Genomic DNA, 25,677 nt, shown 5'->3' on the forward strand with positions numbered 1-25,677 from the left:
AAACTAACAGCTCTGTAAGGCTCCGTTCCCACAGAGTAACGCGCCTCTCATTCTGACACGCAAACACGTGTCAGAGCGAGGTGCTTCAAAACAGATCCCACTGACTTCAATGGGTTCAGTCTTACGCGTGCTACCCATTGAACTCAATGGGAGGCTTTTTACCTATTGCTTTCACGCACGTATCACATTGAAAGCAATAGGTAAAAAAGCCTCCCATTGAGTTCAAAGGGGAGCGCGCATAAGCCATTGAACTCAATTGAGGAATTGTTGTAGAATTATAAAGTGCATTAAAAAAAAAAAAAAAAAAAGTGTTTTATGTTTTCTAACCCCATTCACATGAGACAGAAAAACAAAAAGCTCACTGAAGTGACCTACCAGGTGTATGGATAGGCAAACCAAACACTACTGCACCAACTAAGTAAATGATCATCCATAGCATGTCCTGTCCCAAATTTTTGCTGACTGTGCCTAGTGAAATATATTATCTCTTGTGGATATTCTTAGTGTGTGGACACTGTCACACCATCTCCTGTATACCCCAATGTCACGTCCTCATATGCTACATGTATCTGTACCAGACATTAGACAGCCCCTTTATCTGTATACAGTATAAGAGTTAATGTGCAGGTGATGTATACAGCATATAAGCCATGTAATGAGCACTCCTTTAGCTACGGCCTGTGTATGTGCTATGGCAGGCCCCGGACTGACTCTTGTGGTTTGTAGCACAGAGGGCACATTGAGGTGATTTCTATGTAAAATGCTGCAGTCAGCAAGTTCACTGCTACAGTTTATCAGCAAGCTGCAACTAAGGCGAGATTTACACTGTGTGTGCAGTATACGTTTGGTGTATGTACTGGGAACAATCTTGGTATATATACATCAAACATATCCGTAGCCCCCCCCCCATTCACTCAATGGCGTATACAGTGTATGTTACTCTCTCTGGTACAGAACAGTGTAGACGTCTAGGCTGTTCTATACAGAGATCTCCAGTGATAAAATGTGTATATATATATATATATATATATATATATATATATATATATATATATATATATATATATATTTTTTTTTTTTTTTTTTTTTTTTTTTTTTTCCAACATGGGAGCCTAGGGGTGACATGCTGCTGTATGCCTATACCATGGCATACATCCAAAAATCCTATTACAGTATACTGCAGGCACTGTGCAAATGCCCTCTTACCTGTATACAGCTGCAATGTATGACCATGATCCCAATCACCTCTCACATTACATTAATAGGAGACGTGCGAGGGAGGCAGTATCATGTAATGTCGTACAACGGGCCATGTACACATCACTTTTGTGCTGTATGTTTAATGTGCATTTTGGGAAAACTCCACACATACATGCAATCTGTTTCCTTTCATTAGGAAGAAACCGGAGCACTTGGAGGAAACCTACGCAAACACGGAGAGAACATACAAACTGTGTGCAGATGCTGTCTGCAGAACTAACCACAGTGTGTCTAGATCTAGGAGGCCATACACCTACTGTGAACAAAGTCTTATATGCTATAAAACATTTAAGAATTGTAATATGTTACCGAATTATTTTGTAAACTGAGAAAACCCTGACGGCTCTCCTAAAAGGGTCAGCACCAAAGTGGTAAGATTAAAAATTGTGGCATTAGAAAGGAGAAGCCATATGTTATTACTATCCTGTGAGGTCTGCGGGGAAACAGTAGGAAATCAGCTAAAGCTGTAGAAGCCAATAATAGCCATAAGAACTAGGAACGTATAGATGTCCACCAGGCCTCTTCTACCATACAGGATATGGCAACTGAAGATAAAACCGCCAAGTCACAAACCAAGCAAACGCCACTTTCTCTTTACCAGAGAGGACAGTCATCTCTAGGTAAATGCAGTCTTATTTTTTCAGGGCCCACGGACAAACATTGGACAGGGCTATATGGGACACTAAGCCACGAGTCCATCAGGTAGTTTAGTGTCCCAAATAGACCTGACAGATTCCCTTTAAGGTTCATTATATAATAAAACGTTATGTGATATGCATTATATTCTCATTCAATGCACCATTTAGAACTCTGCTTGCTGTAAGTGAATCAGATTTTGACAATCTATGCTGAGTGTTGCTCCGAGAAATAATATATTAATATACTGTTATAATTGGAAAAACATAAACTTACCCATGTTACTGTGTGCAGGGGACATGGAATTTGGAGACAGGCTTGGTGACCCTAAAATAGTAATAGGGATTAATACAAATGTCTTTCTACTAACAAGTCATCTTTACTATACTTCTGTTAACATAGGGCTTAGACAGGAGTATTCTTGGCAACACAACCACACATACTGACTCTTAGAGGAGCGCTCAACGGCATCAGTCAGCCTCTGCTTTATCTTTATACACGTCTTACCTGAGTCTATGCTGTGGTTCATCTGATCGCTAGTTTCCCCATCTTCACTCAGATAACCAGGAGGTGGAGTTTCTAAAGAGAAAAAAAAGCAACAGTATTGACACTGACACTGGGGGAAACTCACTAACCTATCTACACCAGTTTTCTGGCATAGATGGTGGCACACATGGTGCATTTAAGGGCTAGTTCAGGGGTCCTCAAACTGCGGCCCGAGGGCCACATGCGGCCCACCAAGCACTTCTGTCTGGCCCCGCCGACAACGCTGGCAGGCGTGCATTTATAATGAAGTTCCTGGGGAGCTCGGGCCAGGCCATGGAGCGCACTTCACTTTACCTATTGGAGGGCACCGCTCCCGATGTCTGTGCGATTTGCTCTGCCTCCGGCCCACTATTTAAAAAGTTTGAGGACCCCTGGGCTAGTTGATACAGGGGAAGTTGGCAGCGGATTTTGACACGGAATCCGCCTCAAAATCCGCTGCCAAAAATGGCTCCGTTGACTTCAATGGGAGCCGCTCGCTTCCTTTTTCCGCTAGCTAGTAGCAGAAAAAAGAAGCGAGCTGCCCTATCTTGCTGCAGATTTCGTGGCTGAATTTGCCACAGTGCGAGGCTCCGGCCCATTCATTTGGGCATAATCCATCGCGGAATGCCAGTGCACTGCACACGCAGAACACCGTGTGAATTAGCCCTTAGTGCACATGCCCATTTTTGTGCATTGCTTGCCACATTTTACGCAGGCAGAAAAGGGAGGAGATTATGGCACGCTGAGGACGCCTTGGCCCAACAACTCACACAAGCTTTCTGAAACATACTGAAAACACTTTACAGCTCCGTTCATCTGTATACAGGTCCCCTGGCTGATCTCACCAGTGACTTCTTGTGTGCACCAGGTGACCGCTGCAACCAATCACAAATGTCACAGGTGACCTCTTCACAAACGGCACATTAGTGCTATGACAAGCTGTTTGTGAAGAGGTCACCATTGAGCCCTGTGAATAAGGCCCATATCTCCCATTCACCCTTATTTACCAAGGTTACAGGCACCGCAGAAATAGAAAGAAAGTCAAACATTTGTGTTTCCGTAGACTAAAAGCCCGTTCACTGATGCAGATGATCGGCTAAATCGTTCACATGAATGGTTTCTCCCAGTCATTGCCCAGCACACACTTATTCTGTCATCAGACAACATATGAGCAAACCTTTTTTTGGTCATTAATGGCATAATTTATGTAGACATGAAAATCCTCATTTGTCATCAGCATGTCTACTCTTATAAATTAGGGGACGTGATGCCAACGAACAGAATTGTCCATACATCCTTACCTGGAATGTAGCTGGTTATGGGCTCAATGCCTGCTGGGAAGTTGGTATTCTCTGGGATGGAATGACTATAGTCATCGAGAGGCGGGAACTCTGTAGGGATCTCTGTGTTTCTTGGGACTAACACAGGAGGCAGAACTGAGAAGAAATAACAATAGAAAAAGAAAAGTTAACTTTTAATCTATTCACATACATTTTACAACATCAGCAATGTAAATATTCTCAGGGCTCTGCCACTACCCACGTATGGAATCTGTGATGGAAGTGACTGGACACCAGTACCTTTGGTCCTTTGAGAATTTAAAAGAAAAATATTTAGAAAGCCCAATATATGTTCCATGAAATACCGGTTTCCTTATCTATACATCTATGTTTACTTATCTATATACTCCAGCGGTGTAACACCAGTGCATCTCCTGCTCTCTATGCTGCGTGTCTGTGTCTGTGACATGAACAGGCATCATAAATGCAGGAAATAATGTCAGTGCACATGGAGCACACACGTCAAAGTCATTACCTACAGTATTGCTGTATTCTTACATTAACCACTTCAGTGCCACATTAGGTACTACCATCAATGGCCAGACACAGCTGAGTGTTTTACCACGTGGAGATTTAACCCTTTGAACCCTTTTTGCTATGACCATTAAATAGTCACTTTGAAAATATGTATACCAAAAAGGTGATACACATGTATAGATTTTGGGCAAGAAATTAGACTTGCAGTGTTGTATTTTTTAAATCAATTTTTCCCTGTTATTTTTCTTTACGATACGAGTCCCTTATAAGACATCTTTTAGGGCGTCGTAACAGTCTATGTATTTTTCTTAAACAAAAAAAAAAAAACAATAAGGGTCAGCGCACACAGAGTTTTTTGGCGCTGATTTTGACGCTGAATCCACCTCAAAATCAGCCTCCCAAAAAAGCCTCTCAATTGGGAGACTTTTTTGGAGGCTGATTTTGAGGCGAATTCAGCCTCAAAATCAGCGCCAAAAAACTCAGTGTGCGCTGACCCAAACTCTGCCCTCCCTATGGTGTGCGCTCCCTCCTCTTGCAGGGGCACATTTCCTGTGCAGCACCATATGACCCTGTAGAGTCACACCATATATATCTTTGCTGTAACCTATACTGGAATGGCAGATGGAATCATATATAGGAATCATACAGTCTTTTTGGGATCCCTTAGCAAAGATACAAACATTTTCTTGTTATCTATGGCTCTAAAATCTGAAAAGGACCAAGTCTACAAAATTATCCTCAACTTGCTGAGTCTGATCACCAACATGACTATGGTCAATGAGTCTGTATGGGAACGTTCAGAAAAGACCTGCCTTGCTCCTTCTTCGGCCGTCGCCATATTTTGATATATAGTACAAATACCACGGACTATAGTGTCCATTCGCATACCTGGAGTCTCCACTCTTTGATAATGATATGGATTTACACACACTTCATCCTTCTTCATGTTGAAAGCGTATTCACACATTTCCATTGCCCGGAGCTCGTGGTGGCTGTGCAGGTCTGGCCACCTCCAGAGGCGGCAGTATATGACGTGAGGCAGGCCTTTTCTATGGGACACTTGCAGCCTACCATCCAGAGATCTGCAGAGATAATACATAAGTTGTAAGCCTAAAGGTTTTACACCATACATGTCCATAATTCTTATTTGCTTATATCAAGATAATGGATCACACCTTGTGCAAAAATGGACTTGGATGTTGGCTCATTCAGTCCGTCACTACAGGCATTGTGGCTCACAGTCAGGGGGTCCTGAATGAGGAACCCCTTGATGACACCTATGCCTTAATAAGGTCTCTATATTGTAGAGAGGGGTTGGGGGATCACTGCTCTTACAGTTACAGTAGACTTATAAACGCGAGTCTGTATTTTTGCAGTGATCCCTTTAGCCAATTGCTGTTCCAAGATTTCCTTTTTGGCATTTTGGCTATAGATGTGCAGGCCATATACAAACCACCCATAGCAATTCTACTGCAACATTTTTCTAAGATTTATAAAAAACGAAATCCTAGCTGCTTTGCGTGGATGTTAGTATATCCAGTTGATTCCATTATCACTAAAACATAGTTCAGATTTTGCAGTTTACGCTGTGCTCACAAGAGCACCCCCAAGCTCCATGCAGATCATGTCTCCTTGATGTGTGTAATACCCTGGTGAAGAACCGATACAGATCCCTGACCCGAAACAAGGGGTCACGTAAAAGTTAAGAGTCAGTGTTTTTTTGGCCAGAGACCGGTTTCGAACGTGCTGCACTTACAAACCACACGCAGGGCTGAACTGTGGGGAATCTATATATAAATCAGCAGGATTTAGCACAAACATACAGGATGTGCGACAGGTCACAAAGCTGAGAAGGGAGGTCTGGCCGGATAAGATAAAACAGAGATAAGAAGCAGGGGGGACCCAGAGGCAGGTTATTGCCATCTGTCAATGTTTAACCCTTCATGCTACACAACCGGACCAAAGTAAAATGTCTACCTGATATTATGATATCATTGCCATAATGAGCAAACTGATATGGACCGGTCAGGTTCTTTCTTAGCTGTCAACGTATGTGCAAATTTTTTATATTTGCAGAAATTCCCACTAAGTTCATAGGACTATTCACACCTGTCACTTACACTAGTCATCTCAAATATCTGCCAGCCTCTGACTCTCAACTTGTGGTAGATTCGAGGCTCTGAACCATGCCGACCAGATATACCCCATGACTACAAAGAAATGACTATATTGCTCGAGCCCAATACTTGAATGAGACTGAAAAAGATCACCTGCAAAAGCAGGCGCAAACGGTGGACAGATGTGGCGCTGTTTTTAGAATAAACTAGCCACCTTTTTTTTAATCCTGGACAACCCCTTTAAATCTGCTCCATTAGTTTCCTACATTTGTATGGGCACCATAACCCAAGCATTGACTAAAGGTTATAAAAACAAGATATTCCAACATTAATAAAGTGGGATACAATGGTTCTTTGTAGATGAAAGTCACAGACAGAACAGACTTGTATTCTCATAGTCGACAAACTAGTATTCCTGCTTGATCTGAGTATTTCTATACTCCAACTGGCTACAAATTGATGTAGATTTCCATGGGGCGGTGCTGCAGTACCTATACTCGCCACTATAGTGTGTATGGTGAGTGAGCATGTATACATTGTAAACAATACCAAGAGCCACACTGAGTACCGGCGATTTTGAGTGTTAGACCGCCACAACTCCAATACTGATGGCCAATTCTAAGGATAAACCATCAATATTAAAACCTGGATAACCCTTTTAAGGACAAGTCAGTCAACAACCTTGTTGACGGTTTCCAAAGGTATTGTGGTAGAATGTACTGCGGACTATAACTCAAGCTGAGGATCCGTATAAGGTAAGAAAAGCAATGTTCCATGTTCCTGCATAGAGGACAGCCCAAGACAAGGAGATGATAAAAATGTATGATAATATCTCCAGACCTGATATCTATAGCATACACATGCCTAAGCTGTAAAAAGTGTCCAAGCTGGCCAATAACTAGACGTTATAGCACAAACATACCTCGCAGGTGAAAAATGTTATCATACAAGATGAGCGACAGGCTTTGTGCTCAGTGACTGACATTGTGATTATACTTGCAAACACTTCGGAGAATGTGCTGAGCTCCAGGTCACAATACTCAGATATTTGAGAAAGTTATTTTAAGGGGATCGAGCTCTAGCTGGGACTTGCCCTCTGCCAGAAAACACGTCTAAAGCCTGCAAGCGACTGCCAGTCTTGGCCTTAATCCAGTGGAGCGGAGCCTTGCCATTTGTACTCCTATTGTTGCCAAGTCAGCCACTTCTAAACCGCAAAAGGTTGTGCTACAATGAACTCATAGGCAACGTCTGCAGAATCTGCATGTGAAGACGTCCCGGAGCATATATGTGGCGTGTACCATGTAAAATATGTCACCACCTTCTACTCTGCAGCCTGAGCCTGGACACATGCTGGTCTGCCATATACCCAGGTATATATACCCACAGAGCATCCAGTATAAATTCACTACAAATATTCCAGGTATCTGTAAAGTTGACTTTAGACTCATTCACACAGAGTAAATGATAAGAGTTTTGCTAAACTACTGATGCATAAAATATAACCAGGGCATGTTACTCTATGGAAGAAAGAAGAGTGGAGGGGGGTGGGGGAGAAGGGGTGACGTGGCTGTCTCCATTTTTTTTTTTTTATCACAAAAACTCCTATCAGTTCCCATGTAGGGCAGTTACTTAGAGCAACCAAACTGGTCCCTGCTTTACATCTTCTATAGGACCTGATTGGTTGCTATGGGCTCAGTTTCCATCTCACTAGGTATGAGAGTTCATTGTTTATGACACCGTCCGAAGTCTTTAGGATGGCGATATACACTGGTCGAACACTCCCTGGCTGACATTTATCTCTAACCAACCTGCTCTTTCATACACATGCATGCTCGGCCTGGCAGGGAGTGCATGTGAAAAGAGAACGCTTCCATCATCTTTCTTCTCCTCCAAAGGAAATGATCTGTCCTGCTAAAATTCAAGAGCCTGATCCTTATTTCCCCTGACATTTGCAGTCAGGATATAGTCAGCAGACCCCTATGCACATTAATGAAGACAACGTCCCACCAAAATCTAATATGCATGGTCAGCTGAGTAGGGTATGAATGTATGGCACTTCCATATAGCGAATACTAAAAGTGCAGGAAAAAAATTACAAGGGATCTCCTTTATTCACAGGATCAGTGTTAGAGGTCCCAATTATAAAGCAATGGCATTGCCCAGTGACAAGATAGAAATATTCCTATTATTTATGTATCATGCTTGCTTATATGGCACCATCATATTCCGCAGCGCTTTACAGACATTGACAGTCACTGTCCCATCATATAGGGCTCACAATCTACATTCCCTATCAGTATGTCTTTGGAGTGTGGGAGGAAACCCGCACAGCCACAGGGAGATCATACAAACTCCTTGCAGATGTTGTCCTTGGTAGGATTCAAACCCAGGACTCCAGTGCTGCAAGGCTGCAGTGCTAATCACTGAGCATGTGTGCTGCCCTATGAAGGCTGCCATCTTCTTCATACAGCCCTCCAACATCAGAGCTATAATGGCTAGATGGTTACATATCCTCTTGTGTCTTGTAATGTATGAGTAACATTGTAACATTCCCTGCTTCCTATGTCATCTCTTGGAATATCTCCTATACAATGCTGCATGTAGCGCTCATAAACATACGTTTATACTTAGTTTTCCTATTACGCTTACGTCTGTCTTACCATGACGCAAGCCTGTAAGTTTCATGATATGACCGCTACATCCTTCTCTTTTCTGCCTGGCAAAAAAAAAATTATGCATTTACATTTTATTGGCTTTTTTTTTTTTTTTTTTTTTTTTTTTTTTAATAAAGTTCTTCCACCAATGGTCTCAAATTTAGGCTAGGACTACATGGTGACATATAGCTGTGTGACATGGGACATTACACCTAAGGATTCTCCACGTGGTCACTGTGACTAACAGGATGCCGCAAGCGGACACTCGGCAGAAATCTAACCCTTCTCGATTCAGGCGTGTCTGCATTCTCTATTATTGGTTGGGATTGGCAGGGCGACATTACAATTTTGCATTTAGCCAACCACTGGTATGTTGGATAATATAAACTCAAACTCAATACCCATGAGGAACAGTGAAGACGTTGTGCCCACGTGTCTGACATCCAGCGACACAAAGCTATAATCAGACTATGGAGTCACACAAGATGTGGAGTGAGCAATGTGTGTATGTGTTCACATGTATACAAAGACTGGACTAGACAATCTGACCCAGAACCCTTGTGACATGGACCATCTTCGAGGCTATGGGAGCAATCTTGGTGGTCCTAAACTAGACAGCAATAGACAAAAACTGTGCAACTCCCATCGGAAGCGCCATTCTTATTTACTTCTGGAATACTTGAGATGGTAAACATTCCTTCTTCCGAGCCGCCAGTGATTATTAGCCTCATCCTTACTTTATGAGTCGGAACTAGACTCCACATTTAAGAAGTCTCTTATTGCTTGTAAGATTTAACCATTCTTATACCATCTAGAGCTAGAGATGACGGTTTATTGGGATAGTTTCAGACTGTAGATGAAACTAAGATTTTCACTAAATGTACTAAAACTAAGACTTATATTTCGGATGTCAAGCTCGGACTATCACTGATATCCAGGACTGAGGGTCTTCTAAGATGCTTTACATCTCTTCAGAATGACATTCTAAGCAATGAACATTAAGGGCTAGTTCACACGGGGGTAGTGACCGTGTATTTTGGTCCTGATTTTGATGCGGGAAGCGCGTCAGAATCAGGACCAAAATGCGCCTGCCGTGGCTAGCTGCTCAAACAATTGCGGCTTCCCACTCCAGCTTAGGCCCAAATGAATGGGCCTAGTCCGGAGGGATTGTCTTGACGCGGACGAAGCGTCCGCCTCAAGAAAGGGCAGCTCGCTTCTTTTTTCCGCGAGCGGGAACAAACTGCTAGCGTAAAAAAAGATCGCTAGCGGTCTACATAGACCTCTATTGTGAGGGGACGGATTTTGAGATGGATTCTGCGCCAAAATCCGCCCCCTCTTGTCCCGTGTGAACTAGCCCTAAGGGGTTTCCCACTAGAATATGCCACATCTGTGGGGGGCCTACTGCCTCCAGCGTGAAGGAGCCGCAGTACTACTTTAAGGGGATGACCAGTCAGGATTTTTTCTAGCTCATATTGCTCTAAAAAATATCCAAACTATTAATCATCTCACCAACCCCATGCGGTTCTTGTTCCAATGTTTCTCAGATACCCCCCTTTTGTCATGGAAACGTGACCACTTACCCTTCAACTGGCTGCAGCAATGACCATAGTATGGAACTGCATAATCTATTATCCCATTCTATACAGATCTATAGCACTCTATTGGGAGGGATACTCTATTGGCCTCCATCCGGCAATACATAGGTTTAGTGTATATGACTGAAACAGGGCCTAGGAAATTTACAGAACACTACAAATAATCTAGTACCGACCCTTTTAGGCAATAACCTAGACAAAGGGATGCCAGTTGCAACGATTCTGTCCTCAACTGCTGTTTAAAAAAAGTTGCAAACTGGAGGACTGCAACTTTTTTTATGCCAGAAAACTGTTATAGGAACTCTGATAAATCTCCCCTAAACGTGTTAGTCTGCTAGACTTAAAGGGGCTTCCCTACACTTGAAGTTCAGAATCTGCCCTTTGATCTTTTAGGACACATTTACATTTTACAAATTTATGAGTGTTCTAAAAAATGTTCCCGATGTAAACAACATAATAGCCGCCCATGACAATACACAATACTCATTGGAGACTCTCCGTAGCCTCTCTCCCACTACTGGTCCCATTCACTTCCTCTTCATCCCCCACCGCAGCGCAAGGAATTGTAGGATGACTCATTTCCTCCACTGAGGAGCTTACCTCACTTTCTGTGAATGAGCCCAATACACACAAACACAACATACATATCTGTGCGTACCCTACATGTATAGAAGCCGTGTCATTGGCTCTATCAGGATCTCATTGTATTGGCAGGAAACTACATGAGGCCATTCTCACACTTGGGTGTTTTGGTCAGTATTGTGCATTATATGAAACTAAGAGTGAAACCTACAGAGAAGGTATCATGGAAAGATTTGTGAAAATTTCATGTTTTGGATTTAAGTGTATTGGTGCAACATACTGACCACAAAACACATGTATAATAGTTGCCTCCAGCACCACGTTGATAGTCAATTGGCGCCATCAAGTTATAGACACACATCATATGTTATTTACCATTTATGTTAGCAGGGCCATATACCGGTACCTTATTTTAATGGTTGTGTTATCTAAGAAAGTATGCCTGATCAGCAGGTATGTATTTGAAGACACCCAATTTATGGAGTACCATCAGCCTAAAGGACGAATGGGGGGGGGACAAATAAAGCTTACCAGTGCATTCCCTGGATAAGCTTTATTTCTAATATGATTCCAATTTCCTACCTTTACCGGGTGCCAGAAGTCTGTATTTGCTATGTATTGGCTATGAGTGACGTCACTGGCTCTGCTGTACTCTAGTTGTAGGTTCGTAGAGCAGAGTCGGAAATGAGACCAAGAGTTGGATACCGTGGACACAGATTTTCGGCCTCCCCTGCTGTACTCTGCATAAGTAATAAAGGGGGGGGGGGGCTCTGGGACAACTAGTTATAGATTACAAATAAAGCTAACAAATATACATAACGCAAAAAAACAAACAAAACGGATACAAACATGAGTTTTACCCCAGGACCACAACCCCAAACGCAGGCCTGTGATAATACATGGGGATGTGTTTACGACCACTGGAAATAACGAGTCAGTGTGCTAGTCGTAAAAACGCACTGACAGACCACATGTTGGTGTGCATGAAGCCTTAGTGTGAAGAGGTTTACGGCTAGGTCACGTAGAAGGAATGGATTGTATGAAGGCTATGGGAAACAAATCCCAGTATCATTTCATCACAGCTTACAGTCTGAGTGCTCCGTGTTATGTCTGCTGCCTAGCATTCTTAAGGTACAATGACTGGACAGAGACATTGTATTCTCCTGCTGGCAAACTAGAGACGGTTCCTGTTCCTGAGTACAAGAAATATACCATTCAAGGCATATAAATGGCTCAATGAGAACGTTTCACAACAGCACTTCTGCTTCTGAGGGACAGGTCTTTTTTCTGCACCATCTTGTGGGCTGGTACACTGTACTCTGTGGGGACTAAGCAATGGCTCCGCATAGCTCTGACCATCTCATGTCTTACAAAGCTAAGTATAAGAAACCCGGCAAAACCAAAGCTCAAGACATTTTTCAAGAATCTAAATGCTAATGATCCCGTATGTTAAAGTATTAGGCAGTATTTTTTGCTTTTCTGTTTTCTATATACTTTCCTCATATTTTCGGTTTACTTTGAATATACCTCCATTATTTTACTAGGACGTCATAATTGCTTCATGTGACATCATGATAATACAATCTTCATGCGCTGTGATGTCACAGTGTACAGTCATCTTTTTGTGTCTGCATTATATCCCTGTGCTATGACATCACTGTGTGTGTTATCCCTGTGCTATGACATCACTGTGCGTGTTATCCCTGTGCTATGACATCACTGTGCGTGTTATCCCTGTGCTATGATAGCAGTGGACATTATCCCTTACTGTGACATCACCGTATTTATTATCCCTTTACTATATCACTGTATGCATTACCCGCTACTGTAAACTGACTGTGTATATTATCCCTGTACTGTGATGTCACTGTATACATTATCTTGATAATGTGACATCACTGCATGTATTATTCCTGTACTGTGACATCATAGCACTCTTACATCACTATGTTTAATATCCCTTTACACCTATTCCTACCAGTCATTAAAACAGAGGTCCTATGTAGGTCCTTCATAGATTGTAAGCCCTTGCGGGCAGGGCCCCACTGTGCCAGTCGGTCACTGTTAGTATTATATCTACCTGTATATTTTGTGTACTGTATGTAACCCCCAAATGTAAAGTTCCATGGAATTAATGGTGCTATATAAATAAACAATAATAATAATAATAATAATATGTACCCCATGTGAGCGGAAAGATGGTCGCACAAGCAAGCTGATATTGGAGTCAAAGTCTATGGAACCAAAGAAAATAGCCAACTGTGTCCTGGGTTACTTCAGTGAGACCAATAGACTGAACACAGAGCCAAGTACAACAGGCACTCCTTGTCATGATCAGTGGGGGTCCCACTTACCACCACCACTTGAGAGTATGCAATTTAGAGTCCCTTTGTGGACACCTGTTTTGGGGGTTTTGTCCCTCCTAAGTACACAGCAGGGTACTGGCTGGCCAAATGAGATGTCCTAGCCGCAGCTCTGACGCATAGGGCTACTTGCTTTCATTGAAGAGACTCCACAAGGAAATGTACACATGGAGGAATTTGCAAACATGCATGAAACAATACCAGATCGTATGCCTGGCATCAGCTACCCTGCTTGCAAAACACAATACAGGTCAAACTAATAACAGCAAGCAAGCAAGCGATCCCTGGGGAAAGACAAAAAAGGAGAAAGGAAGGAGTGGGGCAGTCATTGTTATTCAGCCCAGTGTAAACACAGGCGGCTGTAGTGAAAGTCCATGTAGACTGTATATAGGAGTGAATGGTCAGTCACTTACAGGATTTCACAAGCCAGTGAGTAAGTGCAAGCTCAAACAAAAGCTTTGTACAGCCCACGTGTTCATCCTGTGGAGGTGAGGGGGTTATGGAGAGTTCCCCTGAGTAAGCCTTTGCTTCTCAACACCCACACAAGCCTAAGTAAGAGGCGCACAAAACAAGCTCATTCTCTAAACACAGGAAATGAGCAATCACACCTCCCTTTATGAGAGATAGAGCTGGCCCTGGAGGCCCGGGGGCGCTCGTCTGCTCCCACAGACAGGGCTTTTCAGAGGGAAACACAAACTTGGCATGGAGTCATGTGATCATTGTCAAGTACATGTGTGCGGCATCCACATGGAAGGCCAATGGCCAGGTACTTTCCCTTGGCTTCTGTCGGCTTATTAACTTCAAAGGGGTTTTCTGAGACATAATTTGTACATTATGTCAGTGATACAAGTCATAAAACTCACGTTGTGGAAGTCTAGTAGCCGAGACACTCAATGAAGTCAAGAACCTGGGGGACACATTGGGAAGTAGCAATATACAGAAAGAAGCTGATTCATTATTAAGAATTATTAAGAACCTATTATGATATGGTTAGTCCAAATGTGTTGCAAATGCGGTTGGGGACACCCCTCTGTAGCACTTTGTGTAAGCATTCACAAAACATTTTATGCAATGGGGCAGATTTATGCCCCAGAAGCAACAAAATATTGGCTTATTTTTTTTGGTTGAAAACTTAGACTGGGCAGTGTAAATATGCACCAGATGTAGCATCCAGCATCAGTCTGTGCCATAGGATTAAGACTGTCCAGTTTAGAGGGGTTTTGTTATTAAGGACACTTATCCCTTATCCACAAAACGAGTTCCGAAAGATGACACCCCCCCCCCATATGCCTCTTCCATGTGAATGAAGTGACTTCTGACCAACGCTTCAGAACTCCCATAGAAGTGAATGGAGCACCAGCGAGGCAAGAATACTAGCACTTCATTCACATGGGGGAAGTTTGGGTCCCCATTCACCTGATCTCTTGAGGATAGGGGACAAAATCCCTTTAAGTTTGGACTGTCCAACTTTTAGACAGTGTTAGTATTTCTGCCCCATTGTGTTGTAACATTCTCACTGAAGAACTGTGGTACACACACACTTATAGATATTATAGATAATCTATCACTTGTTCTAATATGACTGTTATAAAGGGGCTTTTCAGGACTTACACATTAATGCCCTAGGTTTAGGACAGGTCATCAATATGTGATTGGTGGCCGTAGTGTTTGGGTGAGTGCTCCGGTCTCTTAACAGAGTACCATGTGCAGCTTTGGGGCTGTTCTTAGTATTCCAGCTCAGTCCCATTCACTTGAATGCTGCTGTAATATGTCACCCATGAACGTGACGAAATTCTCTTTAAAGGGGTTTACTGGGAACTAACTAATGAAGACCATAGGCTATCAACAACAGATCTGTGGGGGTCCGATTCCCTGCATCCTTACCAATTAGCTCACTGTAGGGTCCATCATGTCCCAGAACCAACTGCGCAGTATACAGACTAGAAGAATTGACTACTTACTGAGTTACTGAGCTTTGTTCCATCCACTTCAATAGAAGTAAATTGCAGTATCCAGGCACAGTCACTACACAGTATAAGGTCTTCAATCTACTATAGATGACCTATTCTCCTCCCCTTTCCTTCTCCATAGACTTCTATGTAATTCAGTCAGATAAATGGAGAAAAAAATAATTTTTCATTATTAATATATACTACAAAGTTTCTTATAGTCACTTGTACTATTCATTTATGGAAAGTTGTTTTATAAGTGGAGTTACTCTTGAACTACTTTGACGGACATACACAAGGCAAGGAGAAGTCGTATCTGATATATCTGGCCTCTATTGTCCTGGGGGGGCTGGCTGGCATCTTCTCTTTTACTGGTGGTTTGTCGCCATCTTTTGTGAATACGTAGCAGCTGTTTCCCTCATAATGGAAGAAAACGTTACCTTCACCTTTATTCCCATAAGATACAGCAATACTAGAGAATGCTTTTAATTTCCTCTGCTAAATAGCCGTGTGCTGAGCTGTAAAGTTATGGAATGTATGACTTGAATGTTTTCCATCTCCCTAAACTTTCAATATAAAGCAGTTAGTCAGTGCTGCTACCGCGGCCTTCCAGTAACTGCAGCTTTTCTACCAAGCCCATAACATTTTCTTCTATGGCCAAAGTGAAATTTCCGGTAATGCTGGTCAGAAAACGGACCTTCAATAAAGCAGTATGTGCCCAGAAAAATTTACTAATAAATCAAATCGACTTTTCGTAAAAACCGGAAAAAAAGAAGCAGGATTTTCCTTTTTTTTTTCCCCTGACAAAAATCATGCTGCCAGTATTATTCATATGGAACGTCAGATGTGCGACTCATATTGTAGCCATCAACATGTTCTACCATTATTCTGGTAATGTGGCCCCCAATGGGTAGTTCTTACTGGAGAGCTTAACAAGATGTGTGCCAGCTGATTCACATGGCAGTAAGTGCCAATAATAGGTCCAAAAGACACAAAGGAAAATGAAGAATGACTCTCCCAAAAAAAAACCTCAGAATATAAAGTTTAAAGGGGTTTTCCGGGTATTGGTTTGGCTTTAGTCTTGGATTCCGGTAGAGAGCAGGAACCATGTTAGACTTCTGTTTTTGCTGAAGTGGAGCTGAATCACGGAAAATGCTTTTGTGGGAAACTGCTTTAAGCCCATTAAACTAATCCCATTCACTTACCTGGGACTGTAAAACGGGATTTTTTTCCCTCTGCGTTTTTGCAACATGTAACCTAAATCTAAAGAAGTACCGAAGTGGTAACGGAATAGTACCGAAGTGTTCTTATGAAGAAAACTAAGCCAGCTGAGGTTCAAAGAAGTTAAAAAAGTTGTTCCCATTCAGAACCCACTGAACTGAGAGCAGGACTCTAATGTATATGGAGACTAGGGCTACATGGCAACTCCAGTCACATAACATCACCCTGTAGTTCCTTCACCAATGTAAGTGAATGGAGTCGCATTGTGACTCTTGAGGGTGCTGCCATCGTGGCATCTAGTCCTGGACTTTTCTCCGACTAGAAGTCACGGTTGCAGCACCCTCAATATCAACTCCATTCAGATGCATTGCTAAAGGAGCTGCAGGGTGACACAGAAATCTGCAGGACATGGGCCACACGGTGGCTCAGTGGTTAGCACTGCAGCCTTGCATTGCTGGAGTCCTGGTGTTCAAATCCTGCCAAGGGCAAAAACCATCTGCAAGGAGTTTGTATGTTCTCCTCGTGTTTGCGTGGATTTCCATTCCAAAGACATACTGATAGGGAAAAGATTGTACATTGTGAGCTCTATGTGGGGCTCACAATCTACATTAAAAAAAAAAAAAAAAAGAAATCTGCAGGACGAAACAGGATTTATGTCCAAAGTTGCTATGCAAATAATGCCCTGCAGGGAAGATGTCTACTTCTTTCCCTAACAAAATGAACTGTAGCAAAATGGAAGGGAAAGTCTATATATGCCTTCAAAATCAGTTTTGGGACCACTATGTCAGGTTGGAAGAGTCTGGGACTGCAAAGACAGTTGAGATGACCTCTAGAACAGAGGTAGGGAACCTTCGGCTCTCCAGCTGCTGTGAAACTACAACTCCCAGCATGCTCCATTCACTTCCATGGGAGTTCCCAGAACAGCAGAGCCAGTATGCATGCTGGGAGTTGTAGTTTTGCAACAGCTGGAGAGCCGTACGTTCCCTACCCCTGCTCTAGAATATTTGGAAGTGGGAGTTAAACAAGCTTTCTAGGACTATGGCCTATCGTAAGGTCATCAATATTACATCACTTAGGGTCCAACTCCCAACACTCCTAGCAAGTAAAGTGGCCTCTATGATACTGTAATCAAGTCAATAGGACAGGGCTACTTGTAGTACCAGACAAAGCCATTAAGGACAGGATGGCACTGTGTCTTGTAATGAAGAGACTGCAGCATTCACCCGAGCCCCTTCAAACAGCTTATCCGATCAGAGTTTGGCTAAAAACGAACCTTTTATATACATATATACTAAAGATTGTGCAGTTCTGTTATTTTCTTGCTGTTCTTGGTAGCCAGGTCGCACAGCTCTTACTGCACATTTTTGCTGTTTTTCAGCTTTCACATAATATATCTTCCTGAAACTAAACCGAAGGTCACCAAGACGATTCTGTCCAATCCGGCAGTGCCAGGACGCGGAGGGCTCCAGCAGTGTACACAAGTCTCCGGTGACTGCCAATTGAGGACAAATGTGAGACATCTTCTGTGTATTGTAGAGGTCCAGGGCCTCTGTCTACAATACAGTTTAGAAGCTCAGCAAGACTTACACATTATTACATCATCTGAAAATTAAAGGCAATGTCCACCTAAGTGAATTTTAAAATGTTCTCATTGTCTATATAAAATGAAAGAAATCGTCAACTTCGTAAGAGGTCTTCATTAAAAATATCCTACTGTTTGGTTTCTACAGCTCCAGAGCAAATGATGGGTCTCCATTGTAACAGACACAAACAACCCATGTGTAGTCTGATCTTGTAGACATACTCCTTTCTATATGTACGCTACCCAACCACATGCATGTTACCAAAAGACAAATGGAATAAAGGATAAGACTGCAGGATTACAGTATACAGAATCAGATCGCCGTCTATTACCATGGAGATGTTTACCAAGCACAGGAGCTGTAGCAAGAAAACGATGGGAAATTTTTCATTAAGACGTCTTACAAAGTTGTTTCATTTTTCGTTTTAGATTCATTGGGACAATTAAAAAAAATTGACATTGCCTTTAAAGCAAGCGAACGAGAGTCCAAGCAATGCTATGTCTATGTTCTCAGACGGTATAATAGCAAGCCGTGAATTGTCACCAACACCAGTTCTTTCACAATCACATACATACCGAAATTCACTTTCCGCTGAAGAGCCGCAGTGGAGTGGGTTTCATAATATTACTTCATTTTTGTATAATCTAGTATCACGGGCTTCACTAGAATACCTACTAGGGGGGATATTAAAGGGGTTGTCCGACATTACCTCTATTTCCCAGCCCTTCTCAATGCAAAGGGAACAAACCAGCCAACTAGCCAATTTCTGGCTAACGTAGGTCACTTCTATGGCTGGCTGGTTGAATGGTCCTTGTGGCAAGTGGTATTGGGAGCCAGAGACCAGTAAAGCATCAGAACTTGAATGGAAGGGGGTGCGTGAGAAGGTTATTGCTTCTTCTAAGATTTCTGCCATTATGACCATTTTTTATATTGCTATAAACACCCATCTACGAATAGACTTGTTCATCTCTTTTGGACATTGACTGTACAGAACAGGAATCTTATAAGCTCTGTGAAGTGCTGTGGATATATCTTTTTTTTTTCTTAAGTAGAGGCGTGCATATGAATAAATATATATGCACATAACATAAAAATGTACATATTTATATCCATACGCACATATGGATCTGTGATACATGCTGTAGACTGCTATGGGGTCACACTGTACTTCCATATGGTACTGATTTTATACAGAAGGACATGTAGATTTCACTCTTGCCATCATATGTAGTCCATAACATAGACAAATAACTGTGGAATTTTCCATAGAGCCATCATACAGTGGTCTATGGCCTGTAGTATGGACCCATGAGGATCAAACAAGGTCTATGAACCTATCCCTGACATGTGCCTGTATCCTTACTGCAGACAGCAGATCTCTATAAACTTTATTATTCTGTTTTCAGGTTTTGCAAATATGTCCAAATTACAGGCTTCCATGACTAAATCCACAACGTATAGTGAACACGTTGGCTTCTCAGTACCTCAGCTTACAAAGCAAGCTCTGACAAACCAATAGTACAGAATGTCAAATATTCACTCGGCGCAGTGCGCTTCGAGTACTGATGCCAGAAGTCACTCCGCACTGGCTAAAGCGAGCTCCAATGTATAGTGAGGCCAGCGCTCCCTCCCTGCACGGGCTGAACGTGTCTCCATTTACTACTGGTTTCCTCCCTGAGGCCAGAGTCCAGACGTACCCATGCACTGATTAAACAGAACGAAAATTACCGCCACCTCTTTCACATCATTTTACTGGCTACTACAATGAGTTCATGTCTATGGTGCACAAGTAAATACATTCCAGAAAACCAAAGGGAACTTACATCATCCTAAACCCAGGATTTCAAGGATTTTATCGTATAGCTTACCTGCAGGCATTACCCTTAGTATCTGGTTGTCATTTGGGACAGGTGATATTAGTGACATATTAGTGAGGTACTGACATATGGGGTTACTGCAGCTGTAAAAGATATAGCTGTGTAATACAAAAAATGAGGCGGCGCACCCTCTACCAGTGAAGGGGCTACGAAGATTGCCATTGAAAGTGCCAGTCTTCCTGATTCAGCAAGGGCTAATAGAAAACTAAAAAGAAAGACTGGACACAGATTTCTTCCTTTAGTTGGGGGCCCCCATGTACTGGAAACATTGCGATCGCAGCTTTTTACAGTACCTGCAAAAAGGATTGTACTCTGGCTAATCCCATCCACACATTGCAGAAATGTCAATTATACCTACAGAAATGCTGGTGGTTTCCATATACCGTATATACTCAAGTAAAAGGCGACTTTTTCAGCGCAGTTTTTACAGCCCCCTTCCCCCCCCCCCCCCTTTCCCGGCTTATACTCGAGTCAGGGTCCAACTCAAGATTGGACCGGACCACCGGGGAACCGGTGAATCCCCCAGTGGGCCCCAAGCCCCAACTATTAATCCTCATTTTGTTAATACAAATACATTGGTCAGGGGCCCCGATCGGTTCCATAACCAATGCATTTGCATTGGCAAAATGAGGCCTGGAGCACAGGACCTGCATAAATTAAACGAAGGGGGAGGTTCTTTAGCACTACAGTAATGATATAGGAGACTCTCCCTTCTCTAGCAAGAGAGATGAAAGCCCGGAAGGCCCCTGCTCCTGTTTCTGCATTGAGGAGAGGAAGCTAGAATAAAGTGAAAGTAAAACACCCAGGTACCTTCTAGAGTTACTATTCCTATTAATGTCAGTCATTTGGGGTTATTAATTTAGTTTCAGTAACTCCATGTGCCTCATATTAATAGCAGTTAACCCCATCATGTCCTTCATATTAACCCCTGTGTGCCCCATATAAGGGTTACTAATCTGTGAGGTGGGTGCTAATAAAGGACCTTAATTATGAAGATACCCAATTATTACCTCCATAATATCCCACATATCAGTAACTCTTATGTGAAGCACACAGGGGGTTAATGTGAGGGACATGATGGGGTTAACTGCTATTACTATGAGGCACATGGAGTTACTAAGCTGTAATACACATGACCAGACTTTTTATCTGCAATGGTGGATACAATTATGGACTATTATATTTCAATGGGCCCGTACACATAGATGCCGTTGCTTTTGTGGCCGTGTCTCCGGGCCAAATTGAAGAGCTGCAACTTATAACTAGGCTTATACTCAAGTCAATATTCCCAGTTTTTTTTGTGGTAAAATTAGGGGCCTTGGCTTATATTTGGTTCGGCTTATACTCGAGTATATGCGGTAGATATAATGGAATCAGTAAATCCACAGAAGAAAACTCTACAGACTTTGTGAAAAACACTACGGAAAAAAACATGCTGCTTATGCGCCACAGTCTATTCTGCAGCATTTTTTTATACTGCAGCCCACCACGTGAGACCTTAGCTTTAAAGGGAGTCTTTCACCAGAACCAGTATATCACTTCAGCCCTGCAGATAGATAGGTTATGGTCACCTGAATTAAACAGTGCTTTCCCCTTGTGAATCAGTGTCTCTGTTGAGATATTGCTGTTTTTGTCACTACACAAATGAGCTCTTTGGAGCAATGAGGACATTGTCACTTACCAGTGTGGAGCAACAACAATGTCCATGCATATTAACAAAAAACAGTGATCACTTAGCAATGGAGGTACCTGATTCACAAGAGGAAAACACTGTTTATTCAGGTGACCTTACCCTATATATCTGCAAAGCTGAGTTGATAAGCCGGGCTCTGGTGAAGACTCCCTCTAAGCCGAAACACTATTAAGGCGAAACATAACTCCCAGCCAATTCGTATATATCAAAAGCCACAGAACTGTCATAACTCTACATACAGGATTTACAGTGCAGGGTCGACCACAGCTCCGGATTTCATTGGTGTTGTCCTCACACAGGCCGTGTATAAACATCAAAAAGGTTCTTTATGAAACCCCTGAAGAGCACAAGCTGTTTCCGGCTCAGCTGACTAGCATCGATCAGAAGCGTATGAAAGCTGTCGTTGTTCAAAGAAATGCAAATTCTGAGGGCACTGCCACCTCCGAGAGCGGACCACAAACCAAACATCCACCTACACCCAAAGCAGGCATACCCCAGCATTCCAAGGACTGGGATAACAGAGTTTCTATTCAGACGGTGAGGACGTTTCACATCATTGCTGCTCATATCTTCTATACTGCTTGTCTATGAACGTTCTTCAGCTTCAAATCTGAAGACACATATGACAAGGTGACAAGTAAGGACACTGAAAGGGAATGACTTACTCTCCACGTCCTGCTTACCGATCTGCCGTCAGTCATAGGAAACCAGGTCCAAAAATGTAGTATTAAGTGGGGCCATACAAATGGGCAACCATGTAAGCAAATGAAGGGCTGAAGACCACCAGAGATAGAGCCAGCCTCTATGCGATGGTCTCCACTCTAAGTCATAGCCATGGTCCACAGCGAAGACTGCCTATCATATTCCCTAACAGGACATTTGGAGAAGGGTTACATTTCTAACACAACATGAAGAGCCAGACCCACGCATTCCCTGTTGTCAGACATATTTGTTTCTCACTCATTTCTTGTAAAGGAGTTCTCCAGGGACATTTACTTGCCCCCGATTTTATTGAGGATTATTATAATGATGTCTTCATCCTGGCTCCATAGTAACTAGCAGTGAAGAGGAGAGGGTAGAGAAGAGGTGAAGCGACTTTGGGCCGAATGCTGTTACGATCAAGTGTCTCAGGGTCAGAATCAGCCCAGAAACCTGTAGTCTGTCTGCAATTGAACCCAGTAGAAGCAAACAGGGCTGGGAGATTGATCAGATTAATTTGATTAATCAGAATAAAATTTCTGATGATTCCGTTTTTTGACATCTTATTAAATTTTTCCCACCATCCACATGTCAAGATGGAAGCTGCTTGGTTGGTTTAGGCCTGGTTCACATCTGTGCATGGGTTTCCGTTCGGGGAGTAAGCTTGGGGACCCTCCAAATGGAAACTTAATCCACATAAAAAAGTGATTACCTTAGGAAACCCGCAGACCCCATAGACTAAAATGGGGTCCGTGTGGTTTCCGCATGAAAAATGTGGTGAGAAAAGTACTGCTTGCAGCTCCTTTCTCTCTGCATTTTTCATGCAGAAAGGGGAAAGGATTGGGCGAACGCAGAAGTGAACAGAGCCTAACAGCAATACACACATTAACATCAGTCTTCTAAGGGCTCGTTCACACGGCACAGAAGGGGCAGATTATGATGCGTAATCCATGTCATAATCCACCCCCTTACAATGGTGGTCTATGGAGACCGCCAGGCTGCTTTTCTCAGGCAGATTCCGCGGCTCGCAGAGCCGCGGCGTTCGCCTGGCAGCAGCAACCTCCGGGGTTGGCTCATTCATTTGAGACGACTCTGGGGGGCAGCGAGAGGCGACTGCGACAGTTGTGGCAGGCGGGGTTTGACAATTCATGTGAATTGTAGGTTTTTCTCCCCATTAGCCTCAAGTTTTTACTTCACTACACAAATATACTTATTAAAATAATCAAATTAAAAAAAAAAAAAAATAGACCCCTGCCTTAATTTCCTCTCATTCTACTCAGCCTGGAAAGATTCAATGCTTGTGCTGTGATGAGTACTAGTGAAACGATCATCTTACAATGGAAAGGAAAAACAAATTTACTTTTGTCTCCTCATTGAAAATAATCAAAAAACCATGAATTCAGTGGGCAAGAGGAAAAATGTGACAGTTTACGTATGCGAAAATCCTTCCAGAAAAAGCAGACACTTCATCACTGCTGTGCCGGGTGCCAGAGGAGGCGGATCTCTGCAGCTTCATTCTACACTAATTATCATAAGTCAACTGTGTGGAATGAGGAAGTTCAGGCAGGTCCTCAGCCGCACACCACCGCACTTCACACTCCCCCGTAAATGAACCATCCCACTGAACAGAGATATGAAATAACCCATAGACACTCTTCATATGCTAAAGGTATTATGTGCAGTGTTCTGTAACCTAAGGTCAGCTTCCAAGCATATCAGAACCAAAACTAACTGCCCAAAAAGTTTAGGTCTATACGGAGTTATACTCCGTTTCACACTTACGTAAGCCCAAAAATGTGATATGGGTTGCTATATGCAAGGTCCTTGTGCATGTGCCTTAACGTGAAAGAGGAAAGTGGTTTTTGCTGTACTATCTGATCGCAGGATATGAAGTAGGGGAACAGCTGAGTTCTGTGATATATCGCTTTTATATCGTTTAGAGAAGGATTTCTGAATATAAAGTAAGGTAAATCCTGACAGGGCCCGCGCACACGGAGTTAACACGCGCGCATTTTAGCATAATACACGGGTATAGAATAATACTCCCATAGACTTCAATTAAATTTTTTACACATGTAAAAAACGTGCTAAAAAAATCAGACGCATTTTTTACACGTGTAACAAATTTCATTGAAGTCAATGGGCTAAAATGCGCACGCGTTAACTCCGTGTGCACGAACCCTAAGGCTGCGTTCAAACAGAGTTTTTTGGTCAGGAAACTGGCTCAAATTCATCCTCTTAAAAACGCCTCACCATAGGACTGACCAAATTCCTGACCAAAAAAGTCAGTGTGAACGCAGCCTAAGGCTGGTCCTACACGGCCGTAATGTAAGTCTTCAAATGGTCCGCAATTAAGAGTTTTCAATTGCAGACCATTTGCGGACACATTATATTCAGTGCGGCCTCTTACACCACCAGATATTTTATCCGTGGTGTGCTGGGCCGCAACAAAAGTCCGCAATTTATAGAGCAGGTCCGTAATGGCCGTGAATTCCCGACACTGCACGGACTTGCCCATAAAACTCTATTGGCGAGTGCAGCAGTTCACGGGCGTCTGCGGAGTCTATGTTGCTAATCAGCAACTTGTGGACGGTAAAATCATTACAGCCGTGTAAGACTAGCCTTAGAGTCCTGATTACCATGCCCACACAGCGACTGACACCTTCTGTGTACACACTGATACAGGAAGAGTTGTCAATCATCCAGTTTGGGCAGAGTAAGGAAGACGCTAACATTCTGTCCTAGGAGTCCTGTGGGATTTACTCTGCTTCTTATTTAGAAATCCTACTCTGCGGAATAGCAGCATCGGTCCTGCCGCTGCTGGCTTCATCTGTGCTGGCGTCTACACTCCCCGGCATCCGCCTATTACAGCGGATGCCGGGTCTGTATTACATTGCGCAGGCTGTACGTCCGATGTCTAGTACATCGGCAGCGCACACGCAGGGGCCAGCGGCATAGAAGCGACGACTTCTCGCCGCTGGCTTTGCATATGTAACCCCGCCCACCAATGACGCAACAAAGCCGGAAGACAGAAGAATTTACTGCAGCGAAGACTAGCGAGTATGCGACGTGGAACAACCCCTTTAACTGTAATCCATTTCAACTG

The 25,677-nt window shown here is 42.9% G+C and overlaps 1 protein-coding gene across 2 annotated transcripts in view; it reads right to left on the reverse strand.

Moving 5' to 3' along the window:
- SMAD3 (SMAD family member 3) overlaps positions 1-25,677 on the reverse strand; it is a 75,753-nt gene that overhangs the window by 11,761 nt on the left and 38,315 nt on the right. For both annotated transcript variants that reach the window (XR_012716091.1, XM_075273173.1), the window contains exons 2-5: positions 5,127-5,320; positions 3,723-3,857; positions 2,404-2,475; positions 2,173-2,223 (exon numbers count right to left, since the gene is read on the reverse strand). Coding sequence is in view for 1 of the 2 variants with exons in the window: in XM_075273173.1 (XP_075129274.1) it covers positions 2,173-2,223; positions 2,404-2,475; positions 3,723-3,857; positions 5,127-5,320 (452 nt within the window). In the remaining variant the exon portion in view is untranslated. The remainder of the gene's footprint in view (positions 1-2,172; positions 2,224-2,403; positions 2,476-3,722; positions 3,858-5,126; positions 5,321-25,677) is intronic.

This window comes from Leptodactylus fuscus, chromosome 5, assembly GCF_031893055.1.
Source record: "Leptodactylus fuscus isolate aLepFus1 chromosome 5, aLepFus1.hap2, whole genome shotgun sequence".
Lineage (NCBI taxonomy): Eukaryota > Metazoa > Chordata > Amphibia > Anura > Leptodactylidae > Leptodactylus > Leptodactylus fuscus.